At 38.2% G+C, this 16,648-nt stretch overlaps 1 protein-coding gene across 1 annotated transcript; it reads left to right on the top strand.

Moving 5' to 3' along the window:
• The first annotated feature begins 86 nt into the window (after nucleotides 1–86).
• On the top strand, nucleotides 87–16,266 carry LOC127424855 (peroxisomal membrane protein 11B-like). Its single transcript, XM_051670353.1, has 4 exons — nucleotides 87–537; nucleotides 3,770–3,885; nucleotides 7,237–7,438; nucleotides 15,187–16,266. Exons 1-4 carry the CDS (start codon nucleotides 479–481, stop codon nucleotides 15,611–15,613), a joined length of 804 nt encoding a protein of 267 aa, XP_051526313.1. The 5' UTR covers nucleotides 87–478; the 3' UTR covers nucleotides 15,614–16,266.
• Nucleotides 16,267–16,648: the final 382 nt, after the last annotated feature.

Consider the following 16,648-nt stretch of genomic DNA (forward strand, 5'->3'; position numbering starts at 1 on the left):
TAGTCATTAAATATCAGTTATTTGGTGTTCTACATTTTGATTAACCGGTGACCTCTTGTGGCTGTTAATATTTTTTAGCCTCCAAACACTGAGCAATTAGTCCAGAACGGATTTATTGTTGTTAGTATGGAATCATGTTCATGTGACAAAATAAATAGTTGTGTGCGTGTTAGGGTATCTGAGACGCACTAAAGTTATTTCACTGTTATCCATCGATAAATGCATGACGCTATCGCAATTTACCCAACGCGCCAGTTTGTCCTTCTTCGGTTGCCGTAGATGGACGAAAGCGTCAGAGTGACAAAAACACAACAACAGAGCAAAAATGCGAAAAAACTTTAGTGCCCGCCTCCAGTCAAGTGCACGTATTCACTGACACCCCTAAGGATCTTCACTGTCAGCCTGTGTAATCGCTCTGTGAAGGTGTACATATCAGTAAACACGCATCTGAAGGACGCACAGGCCCAGGATTTGCTGTATGATGGAGTCGTGGGTGAGATTCAGTTCGCAGAGTCAAGCCAAAGAGCGTGTGTTCAGGTACACAAACACTCACTGCACCTGCATGTGTGCATCATTTACTTCCCTGCATATATATATACATAACATTGCTGCATGGAAAGCTCAGTTCATTGCTAATGTTGCTTTTATAACTTCTGAACAGCAGGTACCAGGTTTTACCAAGTTTTACAAAGTGCGATGGTATGGTGACATGCATGGTGTTTTTGCCATGTTTTATAAATGTTACCATGTATGACTATGGTGATCATTAAGTGTCTTAATATATCAAAGTACCATGGTATTACCATCAATGCCACCAGTATTGGTTGAAATCTGATTACAATGTAAAGATAAACTGTAATCTAATTAATTGTTTAATCAAAAAGTAGGATGTAAAGTAGTGCATTACATTTTAAATCTATGTAATCAGATTACAGCTAGTGACTTTAAATTAAAGGTGCACTCAGTAACTTTTGTGTTTGTGTCATCTTGGACTTACACTGACCACTCATTCTGGGCCACATGAAGCTATGCATGAGTTCACTGAGTTATGTGAGGTTATAATGATCACGTGATTATACATTTTGGTTCAACTTTCTCTCCCACACAAATAACAGGACGGTTACTGAGATTATTATTCCAGTAGTATTCGGCTGGTCATGTGATTCAAACATGGCAGCCCCCATGTGTGGACCCTCTCCATGTAGAATAAAACACCTTTTATAAGGTTACTTATAGTCTTCATTTTAATGTGAGTGCTCATGATTTCCTACATATATTGCAAAATTACAATTCATGTCTTTAGGAGTTAAATTTTAAAAAATGTTTTTAAAAAAAAATACTGAGTGCACCTTTAAGTTAATTACTTTTAAGTACATTACTGGGGTTACACATATTTCTAAAATAATATTATTTATGTAGAATATATAAAGCATGAATTATGTTAGTCTTAAGAGCATGCGCCCCTGAACGAATCACTGTAAGGGAGAAACATGTGGTTCTGAGTGTATGAGTTTGACATTTAAGGGTGGGTGTTATGTACAAAATCTTATATCATGATATGAGTCATTTTATATCAGTATATAGTATATATTATGATATAGTTACATTTGACAAAAAAATCTATAAAAATGTTTATATATTTGATAAACATATTGTAATGCCTATTTTTGTATAATCCAGTCAGTGAATTAAATACTTTATAAATGAAAACTTCTTCCTCTTATATAACTCAATTTTTATTTGGAACTTGTCAAACATAGTAAAAGTAAATAAATAAATACAATTAATCAATTTAGTTTTAAATCAAACTTACCATAATGTTAAATTTCACATTATGCTAGATTTCAGTCTGATGTTATTGACTAGTATTCTTTTTATTATAAATGTTCCTCAAGAAACTCAACATCTTCTCAAAGCAACAAAGAAAATAATACATAAGTAAAAAAATATCCAATGAAAATAAACATTTCATTAGACTCTTAATAATTTGTTATCTCTGTAGAGAATCTATGAATATCTGAAGGTAAACATAGCCAGTTTGTTTCCATATATTTAACCTCCTGAGATGCCTACCTGACTGCTATGTGCATTTTCAATTCCCCTTTTTGATTTGTAACTAGTAGCCCATAAGAAACATGAAAAATAAAAAAATATATATTTTTAATTTTTTTTAGACCATATAGTTTTCCTAAAAATTGATGTTCACATATGTGGCCAGTGGGACTAAGCTATAGAAAGTCAGATTAAAAAAAAAAAAAAAAAATTGTTTATGTTTCCAGGAGTGTTGTTTATTCTAAGTCCTCATGGTGGCATAGTGACTTGCCTCAGTGCGGGTGGTGGAGGATGAAACTCAATTGCCTCTGCCATCAACCCGCGCATCTTATCACGTGGCTTGTTGAGCACGTTACTGCGGAGACATAGCTCATGTGGAGGCCCGTGCTATTCTCCGCGGCATTCACTCACAACTCACCACGCGCCCCACCGAGAGCAAGAACCACATTATAGTGACCACGAGGCGGTTACCCCATGTGACTCTACCCTCCCTAGCAACCGGGCCAATTTGGTTGCTTAGGAGACCTGGCTGGAGTCACTCAGCACACCCTGGATTCGAACTTGTGAACTCCAGGGGTGGTAGTCAGCGTATTTACTCACTGAGCTACCCAGGCCCCCACTGCCAACCATGTTAAAATAAAATGATACATTATAAATTCTGAATCTATGTATTGATTATCATTGTTCCATGTCTGCCAAACATGTTGAGCGGTCTAAACATTCTGCAGCCTGAAACTGAACTTTAAATAGGAAGTTTGGATTGAATGCACTTAGTTGCATAGAAAGCTATAGGATGCTCCCATGCTCCCTTTCTCCCTATTTAGTGAACGTTTAAACATCCAGTGTGCTGTCTGTCTGCACTGGTCTCAGAACAGTTTGAAATGCACCTTATTTTCATCCTAACTCCATAAAAAAACCACTGAAAGCAACATTTTACAGTTTTTTGATGCATCCATTGATTATCAATGTGATAATGCACAGTGAATATAGGATATTTTAACTGAAACAGCATGTCATTTCACGCTAAAATGCTAAAATATAAAAAATGGCATATTGGGTGAAGCTAGAGACTCTAATCTTAATCTTTTTTTATTATGTAGTAATTTTATTATGCGTTGCGTATAGCGGAGCCATGCATGACGTGGCTCAGTGGTTAGCACTGTTGTCACAGCAAGAAGGTCCCGGTTTCTAGTCCAGGCTCAACTGTGCCTTTCAGTGTGGAAGTTTGCATGTTCTCCCCATGTTTGCATGGGTTTCTTCCGGGTGCTCCGGTTTCCCCCACAAGTCCAAAAACATGCACTCTAAAAAGTCCCCCAGCCACTGGAGGTTGCATCAGGAAGGGCATCTGGCATAAAACTTGTGCCAAGTCAAATATGCGGATCATGGCGACACCTAACAGGAGCAGCTGAAAGAAGACAACATGATTTTGTTGTTTGGTTATTGTATTTAGGCTAAATACCCTTTACGCTTATAAAATGGCATTCAATGTGAACTTTCTCTCTGTCAGATTACATTGCAGTACCTTGTTACAAAAGATTTTCTGTTGAAATTAGGCCGTACTAATCCTGTAAAACCAGTGGGGCTCTGCTTACAGTTTAATTTGTGCTGACAAGCTGAGTGTTTATGCATACACAGGTCATTTGCTTTGGTAATAAGGTCTCTAAACATGAAATAAAAAATGCTAATTTTCAGTGGATCGGTGATTGTGTTTGAACAGGGCTGCCCAATACGCCTGCACACTCCTGGGGTATACGCTGCAGAAAGGAGGCGCAAGAGCAGAACTGCTGAAGACCATCAAACAGCTGGAAGCTCACATGAGCCTAACCAGAAAATGTATGTTTGTTTATTTTTTTTTCACCCAATTTGGAATGCCCAATGCGCTTTTAAGTCCTAATGGTCGCGTAGAGATTGGCCTCAGTCCGGGTGGCGGAGGATGAATCCCAGTTGCCTCCGCGTCTGAGACTTCAACCAGCGCGTCTTATCATGTGGCTTGTTGAGCACATTGCCACGGAGACATAGCGCGTGTGGAGGCTTCACGCCATACACCGCGGCATCCACGCTCAACTCGCCACGCGCCCCACCGAAAACGAACCACCGGGCCAATTTGGTTGCTTAGGAGGCCTGGCTGGAGTCACTCAGCATGCTAAAAATGTATTTTAAAAGAATTTATGATGTGTTGTACAATGGAAAAATAACATTTCTTTAAGCTCTTCACTCCATACTTATTACATTTAATGGATCTATCAATAAAACAGCTGGCATATGCCTGTATGAATCAGAATTCTGTGTCATATAAACATCTTATTCCAAATATCCAGTGTCATAAATGCTAATAACGAGCATCTCCAGTAGAGATCTCCACTTCCACAAGAGATAATGTCTTAGTTTACTTGGAATATGTTGAATACATGTAAATACCATAACTTGTTTATGACAATCCAGTTTCTAGAAATCCGAATAAGACAGCTGGCATATGCCCAGTGTTGGGTGTAATCCAATTACAAAGTACTTAGTTACTGTAATCTGTTTACGTTTTTGGTCAAAAAAATTCTTAAATTCTTGTAATCAGATTACAGTTACTGACTTTCAATTAATTTAATTACTTTTAAGCACATTATAGGGTTATGCTTATTCCGAATATATTATTTATGTAGAATACATGAATTATGGCCCCGTAACGAGTCATTATGAAGGAGAAATGTGAGATGCTGCTAAACAATAAACAAGAAAGAAGTATATTATTTTGAATTTTAGTGGAAAAGTGTATTAGTAATTTAAAAGTAATTTGTAATGTGATTACTTTTTCAATGCAATAATTAGTCAAGTAATCTGATTACAATTTTAGAGCAATAATTAGTCATTTGTAGTGGATTACTATTTTTAAGCAACTTACCCAACACTGCATATGCCTGTATTAATCTAAATTCTGTGCCATGTAAACATCTTATTGTCATAAATGCTGTGAGGGAGTATCTCCAGTACTTCCACAACAAAAGTGTCTTAAGCCCTATTCGGACGGCAATTGTTTCTCAGGGTGACGTCTGTAAAAGTACATTTTCATGGCTCCTCTGGGATAAAACTCATGCGTTCGGATGACAATTAAATCACGGGGGACAAGCGAGACTTTTTGTTGATCACATGATTGCTGTTGCGCTTGTTATATGGGAAATTCATCAATCTACAAACTGTGTCCTCTGAATATGTGTTTAAATATGTTTGGAATTACGCTAAAGTGAATATAACATTTTTTAAGCATGAGGGAACCGCGCTGCAAAGCGCTGCAGACATTTACAGTGTACATTTTCACATACGGAGCAAACCAAATTCTTGCGAAGAGCAATTAAACGAAGCAAGAAACTGTAGGGACAAGAATGTTTATCAACGCAGCCAAATAAATGTCAGTGGGGGTATGCATGTTTCATCACCTGGCGCAGTGGTGGCTCAGCGGTTAAGGCTCTGGGTTACTGATCAGAAGGTTGGGGGTTCAAGCCCCAGCACCACCAAGACGCCACTGTTGGGCCCTTGAGCAAGGCCCTTGACCCTATCTGCTCCAGGGGCGCTGTATCATGGCTGACCCTGCACTCTGACCCCAGCTTAGCTAGGATATGTGAAAAAAAAGAATTTCACTGTATATGTGCAAATGTATAATGTGTGATAAAGAAATAAAATTAATTAACCTCAGTTAATTACGCTCTCTCCTACAGCCTATGGCTGTGTCTTGTTTCAAAGGCATATGTCATTGAGGCTGTCTTGTTTCAGAAAAGCGAGTTCAAATGCTTTCACTGGAATTCGGAGGATGCATGAAGTGTATCCACAATTCTTTGCTTCAACGGAAATAAACATAATTTGTCTAAAAAAATTATGCCAATTTGCCCGTAAATATGATGTTCAAACGCAAGTAATGTTAATTCCCAAGTTGAGGTACCTCAGTAGATGGGTGTAGAGTTTATAATATGAATAATTATATTAATATATAATTAAAATAAAGTATTAGACTAAAAGTACAACTGTAAAATCTATTTTCTTTTCTCTTTACATCATTATAACTCACCTAAAATTTACCTCATACATTCCCTTCTAAAGGGACTTTGTTACCGTCACACTCTAAGCGCTCCCGCTTGTTTAAGAGTGGCGTGCTGTCATAACAACCATGATACGTTCTGTTTCCGTTTGTCCTATGAAGGCCGTCTCGTTTAAATGAGGCTTGTTTAAAGGAGGAGACTCGGTATACTGCAGCCTTCAAAGGACACATCCTACCTAGCACGTAGCCTTCGAAAGGAGATGCACATATCAAGGACAGTAAAGATAGTTAAAATGAAATTTGAGGAGCTATGGTAAAAATAGTTTTCTTATGTTTTATCTAAAATGACGGACATCATTTGGAATGATCTGTCAGTGTTTAAAAAGTGGCGGTGGAAATTAAACCGTTTAAATAAGATGGGGGACTTTTCTGGGACTGCTCCACCCGTATAAATGAGTAGTCATGCAAGCCCTATGTATAAATGTATTTAGTAAACGTTACATTAAAATGTGATATATTACAATTTTTTTACATTGCTGCCATAATAATGGACCATTTCAAAAGTTTACATGATCTGGCTCTTGTTTTTCTTTCCCTTCTACTTAAGAGTTCCCAATCACTGTGGTGGAGTGGCGATGTAATTTTATTATTGTCAATTATTTAAAAAATTTCTGTTACACGATCCTCCAAATTTCACAACTGTCCATCACCGCCAGAGTTGTTACCACGCGCAGCGTAAACATACAACACTTAGCAGTGGTCAAAAAGGATTTCCAAAATGGCTTTTGGATTATAAACTCAGAGGTGTTGATTCAAACAGTAATTAAATTACCACACGACCTTGGTGTTTGTCAAAAAATAGTAGATAATTTGGCTGGGAATTTTCTCGTGGGAGGTGGGAGAAAAATCACCAACATTTCAGATTCGGTTGGCAATAAAATCACTGACTACCCCCTGTAAATGCTCGAATTACCTCACGTCCCCATGTAAAATAATTGCCGCCCAAATACGGCTTTAGTTTACTGGGAATATGTTGAATACATGTATACAGGAATATTCCAATAGTTTTGAAACAAGTAAATGTCTTTTTCCAAATAAAACCAGGATATTAATAGGAAAATGAATAGGTCACTGATACAATGTCTCCATGTGTTTTGTCTTAGTGATGCGTTTAGGGAACTCTGCGGAGGCTCTGGAGGCAGCTAAACGCACTGTACATTTGTCAGACTGTGTGCTGCGTCTTTGCATCACAGTGGCCCATTTAAACAGAGCAATGTATTTCGCCTGTGACAATGTACTTTGGGCTGGTAAAACAGGACTGCTGCCTAAACTGGACCAAAACAAATGGAGCCAGAGGTCGTTTAGGTGAGTTATTGCTTAATTGTATTTCTCTATGCAAAAGTAACTTTGGTTGTTGAGTGTGCAGCGTTTTACAAACAAGTTTATACTTGGAACAATATGTTGGCATGTTAATGTTTTCATAGTGAAGATTTCTTCAGTGCAAAGATTCTCTTGCAGCAATAAATGTTTGAAGACGGCATGAATATTTTCACAATGGGTGCAACATCATTTTATCAAATAGTAATAGATCAGATCATGAAAAGTGGTCTCCCTATGGCAAGTGGTTGGAGGTAATGGTTTAAAAAATAAGAAGGCATGGGATAGTTGTTTCAGAGGTGTTCTAGTTATTTTGCTAAAAGTTATGAAAACAAAATTTTTTCTCTTTAGAATAAAGTGTACAGATGAATCATGCACAATTAAGACCAGGACTGTGTATTAAGAAAGTAAACCGGGTCAATTTTGATTTCATGTTCAATTCAGTATTTTCAGAAACATGTGAAACTTCAAAACTAAAGTTAAACTTTAGTTTGTTCAACTAATGTTTGAGAATCCTGTCTGAAAACATTTGTTTTTGCAATTCTGTTTTTTTTCTGTACTCTATCACTTTGACCCTTGTGTTCTGTTTGGTTATTTTTTGACCGATTTAACTTTTTTATACAGTTGTGCTCAAAAGTTTGCATACCCTTGCAGAATTGGTAATATATGTACCATTTGTAAAGAAAACACGAGTGAGCAGGCAAAACACATTTTTTAATTTCTTATGGGATTCATATTCAACTGTAGGTTATAACAGAATGGCACAATCATAAAACAAAACATGGCAACAAAGAAAAAAAATGAAATGACCCCTGTTCAAATGTCTGCATACCCTTAGTTCTTAATACTGTGTATTGCCCCCTTTAGCATCAACGACAGCGTGCAGTCTTTTGTAATAGTTGTCTATGAGGCCCCAAATTCTTGCAGGTTGTATAGCTGCCCATTCGTCTTGGCAAAATGCCTCCAGGTCATGCAAAGTCTTTGGTCGTCTTGCATGAACCGCACGCTTGAGATCTCCCCAGAGTGGCTCGATGATATTAAGGTCGGGAGACTGTGATGGCCACTCCAGAACGTTTACCTTTTTCTGCTGTAACCACTGGAGGGTCAACTTGGCCTTGTGCTTAGGGTCACTGTCGTGCTGGAAAGTCCAAGAGCGTCCCAAGCGCAGCTTTCATGCAGAAGAATGCAAATTGTCTGCCAGTATTTTCTGATAACATGCTGCATTCATCTTGCCATCAATTTTCACAAGATTCCCTGTGCCTTTAGGGCTCACACACCCCCAAAACATCAGTGAGCCACCACCATGCTTCACAGTGGGGATGGTATTCTTTTCACTATAGGCCTTGTTGACCCCTCTCCAAACATAGCATTTATGGTTGTGACCATAAAGCTCTATTTTGGTCTAGTCACTCCAAATTACAGTGTGCCAGAAGCTGTGAGGCATGTCAAGGAGTTGTCGGGCATATTGTAACCGGGCTTTTTTGCGGCAATGTCGCAGAAAAGGCTTCTTTCTGGCAACTCGACCATGCAGCTAATTTTTGTTCAAGTATCGTCGTATTGTGCTTCTTGAAACAACCACACCGTCTTTTTCCAGAGCAGCCTGTATTTCTCATGAGGATACCTGTGGGTTTTTCTTTGTATCCTGAACAATTCATCTGGCAGTTGTGGCTGAAATCTTTCTTGGTCTGCCTGACCTTGGCTTGGTATCAAGAGATCCCCGAATTTTCCACTTCTTACTAAGTGAATGAACAGTACTGACTGGCATTTTCAAGGCTTTGGATATCTTTTTATATCCTTTTCCATCTTTATAAAGTTCCATTACCTTGTTACGCAGGTCTTTTGACAGTTTTTTTTTTCTGCTCACCATGGCTCAGTATCTAGCCTGCTCAGTGCATCCACGTGAGAGCTAACAAACTCATTGACTATTTATACACAGACACTAATTGCAATTTAAAAAGCCACAGGTGTGGGAAATTAACCTTTAATTGCCATTTAAACCTGTGTGTGTGTCACCTTGTGTGTTTGTAACAAGGTCAAACATTCAAGGGTATGTAAACTTTTGATCAGGGCCATTTGGGTGATTTCTGTTAGCATTATGATTTAAAAAGGAGCCAAACAACTATGTGATAATAAATGGCTTCATATGATCACTATCCTTAAATAAAAGGCAGTTTTTTTGCATGATCAGTCATATTTTCAAAATCAATGCCAAAATTTCAACACTTCTGCCAGGGTATGCAAACTTTTGAGCACAACTGTGTGTGTGTGTGTGTGTGTGTATATATATATATATATATATATATATATATCTCTTTTAACTATGTAAACACAAAATCCTGAATAGATTCCATTAAGTTTAGGTGCTTTTCCAATAAAAAACATAACACTCTTCTAAGTCTTCTCTTTGATATTAAATTTTTTTATTGATTCCATTCAACAAATTAAATAAACATCGAAGAAAATGTGGAATCAAATTATGTACAATTAAACCCTTCCCCCCCAACACCCCCACCCGACACAAACACTCACCCCAGAGGTCATAAAAATAAAAAAAAATACAAAAAAACATGCACACACAATAAATATATAAATAAATACATATTTTCCAAAAAAAAAAAAACAATCAAATTGCACACACATATTTAAAACTAAAGATCCCTCTCCACTATCCCTCCCCGAAAGCCTTCCAAAAAGGACAAATATCTGCCCCATTTCATATCAAATAACCCAGATTTCCCAGCCTTCTATACATCCCTTCCTCAAAGGCCCCCACCCTCCCCATCTCCAAGCACCACTCATGAAATGAGGGTGCTCCAGCCGACCTCCAACCCCTTAATATAACCTGTCTGGTGATCATGACGCTCGTTAGGACCCATCTCTTTATGTGCCGATTCTCAACGTCGATGATCACCCCATCGCCCAAAATACAGAGTCTGGGGCAAAGTGAAAGCCGAGTGCCCAATACTTCACATAGAAGACTCTCAACTTTCAACCAGAACTCCTGGATCTCAACACACCCCCAAAAGACATGAGTTATGTCTCAACCTCTGATTGGCATCGCCAGCAGGTGGGTGTGTCTTTAAGACCAAGCCAATACAATCTGGAGGGGGTCCAATAAAATCGATGTAAAATCTTAAATTGGATAAGGCGAACCCTTGCATCTCTAGATGCAGACTTGACATTTTTTAGGATCCTAGCCCACACCCCCTCCTCCAATGTCAAGTTTAGATCTTTCTCCCATAATTTTTTGAGAGAATTCAAAGTTCTGTCCCCCAGACTCTGAATTAGCTGGGAGTAATACACTGATGCCTCATGACCCTTACCAAAAGCAGCAATCACCACTCCCAGAGTATCTGCTGCACGGGGGGGGGGGTGCGTGCCACTCCCAAAAACAGTGCAGAGTAGGTGGCGCAGCTGTAAATACTTACAAAACTGAGATCTGGGAATGCCAAAATGTTGAACCAAATTTTCAAAAGGTCTCAATATTCCACTCTCATATAGGTCACCAAGTGCACTAACCCCCCTCACAATCCAGTCTGACCAACAGAAAGGGGACTTATTAATACATAGTTTAGGGTTCGGCCATATGCTCGAGGCTATGTTTAAATAAATATCAGAATTAAACACTTTGGACACTTTTGTCCATATCGAGTGCAAATGCAAAATAATGGGGTGCGACTTAACCTCTCTGGCTAGTTTAATCAAAAGGCTTTGCAGTGGCGAGATAGGGGCAAGAATTTCCTTTTCAATACAAAACCAGGGAGGGGCTCTCTCAGGTGGAAGCGACCAATGAGCCAAATGTCTAAGACCGAATGCATAATAATAAAACTAAATCATGGGTAGGCCTAACCCACCTTTGTCAATCGGCCTATGTAACTCACTGAAATATAATCTGGGACGCTTACCATTCCAAATGAAGGACTTTGCTATGCTATCAGATTGCTTGAAATAAGAGAGGGGTACATCTACAGGGAGAGACTGCAGTAAGTAAATGAATTTCGGAATACAATTCATTTTAATAACATTAACCTTCCCAATCATCGATAAATGTAATGAAGCCCACCTGCCCACATCGCTCGAAAACCGTTTTATTAAGGGGTCAAAATTAACTTTAACTAAATCACACGAATTTGCTGGAAATAAAATACCCAAATATTTAATGCCCTGTTTGGGCCACTGGAAAGCACCCGGCTGGAAAGCCAAGTCTTTTCTTTGTAACACCATGGTCAGGTTTGACTGTACATTGAGCACTACATGTGGCATTATTGCAAAAACTGACAATTCAGAGCAAGTGGTTAAAAAATTGCTTAACTTTGACAAATAAATGTCTTGATATACACTGGCGACCAAAAGTTTGGAATAATGTATTGCTTTTGCTGTTTTGGAAGGAAATTGGTACTTTAATTCACCAAAGTGGCGTTCAACTGATCACAAAGTATAGTCAGGACATTACTGATTTAAAAAAAACAGCACCATCCCTATTTGAAAAAAGTCATTTTTGATCAAATCTAGACAGGCACCATTTCCAGCAGACATCACTCCAACACCTTATCCTTGAGTAATCATGCTACATTTGCTAATTTGGTACTAGAAAATCACTTGCCATTATATCAAACACAGTTGAAAGCTATTTGGTTCGTTAAATGAAGCTTAACATTGTCTTTGTGTTTGTTTTTGAGTTGCCACATAGTATGCAATAGACTGGCATGTCTTAAGGTCAATATTAGGTCAAAAATGGCAAAAAAATAAACACTTTTCTCTAGAAACTCGTCAGTCAATCGTTGTTTTGATGAATGAAGGCTATACAATGCTTGAAATTGCCAACAAACTGAAGATTTCATACAAAGGTGTACACTACAGTCTTCAAAGACAAAGGACAACTGGCTCTAATAAGGACAGAAAGAGATGTGGAAGACCTAAACTAAACAAGAGGATAAGTACATCAGAGTCTCTAGTTTGAGAAATAGACACATCACATGTACTCAGCTGACAGCTTCATTGAATTCTACCCGCTCAACACCAGTTTCATGTACAACAGTAAAGAGAAGACTCAGGGGTGCAGGCCTTATGGGAAGAATTGTAAAGAAAAAGCCACTTTTGAAACAGAAAAACAAAAAGAAAAGGTTAGAGTGGGCAAAGAAACACAGACATTGGACAACAGATAATTGGAAAAGAGTGTTATGGATCTTAACCCCATTGAGATTTTGTGGGATCAGTTAGACTGTAATGTGCGTGAGAAGTGCCTGACAAGACAGCCACATCTAGGGCAAGTGCTACAGGAAGTGTGGGGTGAAATGTCACCTGAGTATCTGAACAAACTGACAGCTAGAATGCCAAGGATCTGCAAAGCTGTCATTGCTGCACGTGGAGGATTTTTTGATAAGAACTCTTTGAAGTAGTTCAAGAAGTTCCGAAAAAATAAATAAATCAAATTGTAGTAGTCATTTTTCACGTTATTAATGTCCTGACTATACATTGTGATCAGTTGAATGCTACTTTGTTGAATACAAGTACCAATTTCTTTCCATAAGAGCAAAATCTGTACATTATTCCAAACGTTTGGCTGCCAGTGTGTATGTATGTGTGTGTGTGTGTATATATAATATATATATACACACACATACATACATACATACACACATACAGTACGCAGCATAAATGAGTACACCCACTCTGAAACCTAACAAATTCAGCTCTTTCTCTTTACAAATGAGACATATTTGATGTTCATGTATAATGTAATTTTTAAGCAACTCTAGTTTATCAGATAATAATGAAACATGTCCATACTAAACGAAAAGAAAAATTACTTTCTTATCAAAATTATAAAAGGCCTTGTTGCAAAAATGAGTACACCTTCCTGAAAGTTATAATATAAAACTTAAAATATTTTCTGGTGCTAGTTGAGCAACATTGATCAGCAGATTATTCTATTGAACCATCACATTCAAATAGACATAATTGGTTAAAGTGTAAAAGTTTTACTTATCTCACTGAATCACTCTCAGACTCAATGCTGACAACAAATGGACCACATGGGATAGAATTGTCAAATAAATGATGAAAGAAAATGATTTAATTGCACAAAAGGGGACAATTGTACAAGAGTATTAGCAAATCACTGTTATTGAGTCAAAACACAGTAGCAAAAGTGACAGAAATTCAAAAAGGATGGACTTGTGACAAGATTTCTGAAATGTTCAGACCGTCGCTATAAGCTTTCACCTTTTCACCTGATGAGTGATTTTTGCTAACAATCGGCAAGCACGTGCCTCACAGCTGGCAAAAGCTGTGGGAAGCAAAACTGGAGTGACTATTTCATCCCACACAGTAAGACACACTCTGCAAAGAAGTGGAATGCATGGTTGTCATCCACACATAAAGGCACTGCTGAACCCAAATCATAAAAAAAGCTTGTTTAGCCTTTGCCAAGGCCAATACTGATAAAGGTGCAGACCTTTGAGAATCTAGTTACTTTATTTTTTTGGATCTGATGGAATCCAGAATGCATGGCATCACATGGGAGTACATTGGGAAGTGCATGGTACCCACAGTGATGTACAATGGTGGTAAAGGGATTTATGAGTGCTGAAGGTGTGGGGGAATTGCACTTCATCAATGGCATCATGAATTCACAGATGTTCTGCAAAATCTTAAAAGAGAAGATGCCACCCTCTCTCCCCACCCTGGGCGGTATGGCACATTTGTACCATGACAATGACATTAAACATTATTCCAAAGCCATTGCTGCATTCCTATGGATAAACAAGACAGTATGTCACCCAACCTCACCCCTATTTGAGCACCTGTGTGGTGCAAGTCGAGAATCACGCCCCATTAAACATCAGAGTACTCAAGGAGGTCATCCTCCCGGAGTGGAAAAGGATCGACGTAACAATATGTCATGAACTTGTACACTTGATGTCAAAAAGGGTCAGAGCAGTATTTAAAAGTTATGGAGGACTTTCTAAGTACTAAATTAAAATATTGCACACTATTTGAATTTATTCAAGGGTGTACTCATTTTTGCAACCCTTTACCTAAGCAAAGCTGCCTAATTGAATTATTTTACATATATTTGATAATATATCTTTAGATTTTGTTAAGTATATTTTTAATACATTTCAGTTTCAGTCTTTGCATGAATTGGAATAGTAATCATTTAGAAATAGAAATATATCTATGTTCAGAGGGGGTGTACTCATTTATGCTGCTTACTGTATCTAAAAATTAAGATCTAGCATTGGGTTACAGAGACCAGGCAACAACTGAGGACACCTATAGGTCATACTTGTCATCGCAATTAAATTTTCATGAAATTTCCAGCAGATTGCAGCAGATGCCCCTAATGCATGACACACAGCAGTCTTTTTTAAATTTGTTCAATTCTGCTTTTTACTGAAGTGAAGGTAAAAAAAAAAAAAAAAAGGCTTATTTTATTTAAAAATTAAGGGTGAAATTTGAGGTAAATGAGGTCTGAATACCATACCCCCACTCCCCCCCCCGCCATAGGAAAAAATAAATAAAACAAAATAATAATAACTATGAAAGTAGTTACAGTAAGTGGTGTGAGATGAAAAAAATGTGTCAATAAATGTGTTATTACATTTATTGCAAACATAGGTGTTACACAAAGACTGTTCTGGTAAATTTTGAGTGGGATCAAAAAAATTGTTAACCAATATGAACAGAACACAAGGTTAATAACCGGATTTCCTCTTACTTCCCCTAAACAGATGCTACTTGTTCGCACTCATCCTCAACCTAACCCGAGATGCGTATGAAATCCATCTGCTAATGGAGAGAGAGTCCCGCAACACTTCATCTAAAAGCTTTAATTCCAGTCCGTCCCCTCTCACTCCGACCCCAGAGGACAGAGAGTTCCCTCTGACCCCCTCTCCATCTTCAGCCCTGTCTCCGCTACCACCCCTCCCTCTGATTTCAGACAGGCTCAACACGCACTTCTGCCTCCTGGTCACGGTGCTGCGCAACAACCCTCCGCTCCTCTTGGACCTCCTGAAGAACCTGTGCGATGTGTTCATTCCACTGGACCGGCTGGGACTGTACCCAACGGGGCCAGGCTTTGTAGGAGCCTGCGGTCTCACCTCCTCCATCCTGTCAATTCTCACCATAGTTCACCCCTGGCTCAAACTCAAGCCCTGAATGACATGAGTAAAACTACACTTCCTGTTTGTGTATATATAACAAGACCCTCTTTGAGGGTGTGTAGATAGTGGAAAGGAGAACGTTGTGCTTCTTCATTCCAGATTAATTGCACATTCGGCAAAACCTTCTTTTCTTCATGTGTGAAAGTGTTAAAAAGCAAACAAAATATTAAGTTAAACTTTAACCCTGTTTAATGTACAAGGATCTTCTTAAATCTGTATTTGTGTTGGAGACGGTTTCTTATATTGCTACAGTTGTGATCCTCTGAATTAAGTTACAAAATTAATTTCAATACTGGTATTTGTGAAGTTATTTAACACATTTTTTACCCAAGAAATATTTTGAAAAATTATATACCGATTTCCTTAATGAGTTATCAACTGGAAACTGTAGTCACGGCTAATGGAAATAATTCTAAGCTTTTTGAAATGCCCTTGAAGAGTCCCTTTTATCTCATAACTGAATCAAAGCAACATCAATCTGCCATCTAATGTCTTTCATTTAACATAACCATATTTTGGGACTGCATGATAGGGAGGTTTTTATTTTCGAATGTTAAAGATATGCATCACTGGGGTTACCCGAATTGTGACATGTTGGAGCTGTGAAACTTTTGAAATAAATAATGCCTTGAATTTTAGTGATAAGAACCAGAATGAGATTTTTTTGCCAAGTATGCTTACACACACACATGGAATTTGTCTTGGTGACAGAAGCTTCCAGTGCACAGTGAAAAACCAGACAGATAATAAAATATATATAGAAATACACAATAAGACAGAAAAATAACATGTACAAATATGCTATATATGCAGATATACAGTTTAGTGCAAGGGAATGTAAATCGTAGAAAAGTTAGGGTATGTTAAATATAAATATGAGTGAATTGTATATTGCACAGTGGTGAGTCCTTGGGTTCAGTTTTAACTGTTCATGTGGTGGATAGCCTGTGGAAAAACTGCTGTTGTGCCTGGCTGTTCTGGTGCTCAGTGCTGTGCAGCGCTGGCCAGAAGACAGCAGTTCAAAGAGGCA

The sequence above is a fragment of the Myxocyprinus asiaticus genome, chromosome 34 (assembly GCF_019703515.2).
Source record: "Myxocyprinus asiaticus isolate MX2 ecotype Aquarium Trade chromosome 34, UBuf_Myxa_2, whole genome shotgun sequence".
NCBI lineage: Eukaryota > Metazoa > Chordata > Actinopteri > Cypriniformes > Catostomidae > Myxocyprinus > Myxocyprinus asiaticus.

Bases quoted from the DNA above. Each gene is read 5' to 3' on its own strand.
- LOC127424855 (XM_051670353.1), top strand. From the start codon at position 479: ATGATGGAGTCGTGGGTGAGATTCAGTTCGCAGAGTCAAGCCAAAGAG. The intron at 3,886-7,236 runs GTATGTTTGTTT...GTTTTGTCTTAG, and splicing joins CATGAGCCTAACCAGAAAAT to TGATGCGTTTAGGGAACTCT. The intron at 7,439-15,186 runs GTGAGTTATTGC...TCCCCTAAACAG, and splicing joins TGGAGCCAGAGGTCGTTTAG to ATGCTACTTGTTCGCACTCA.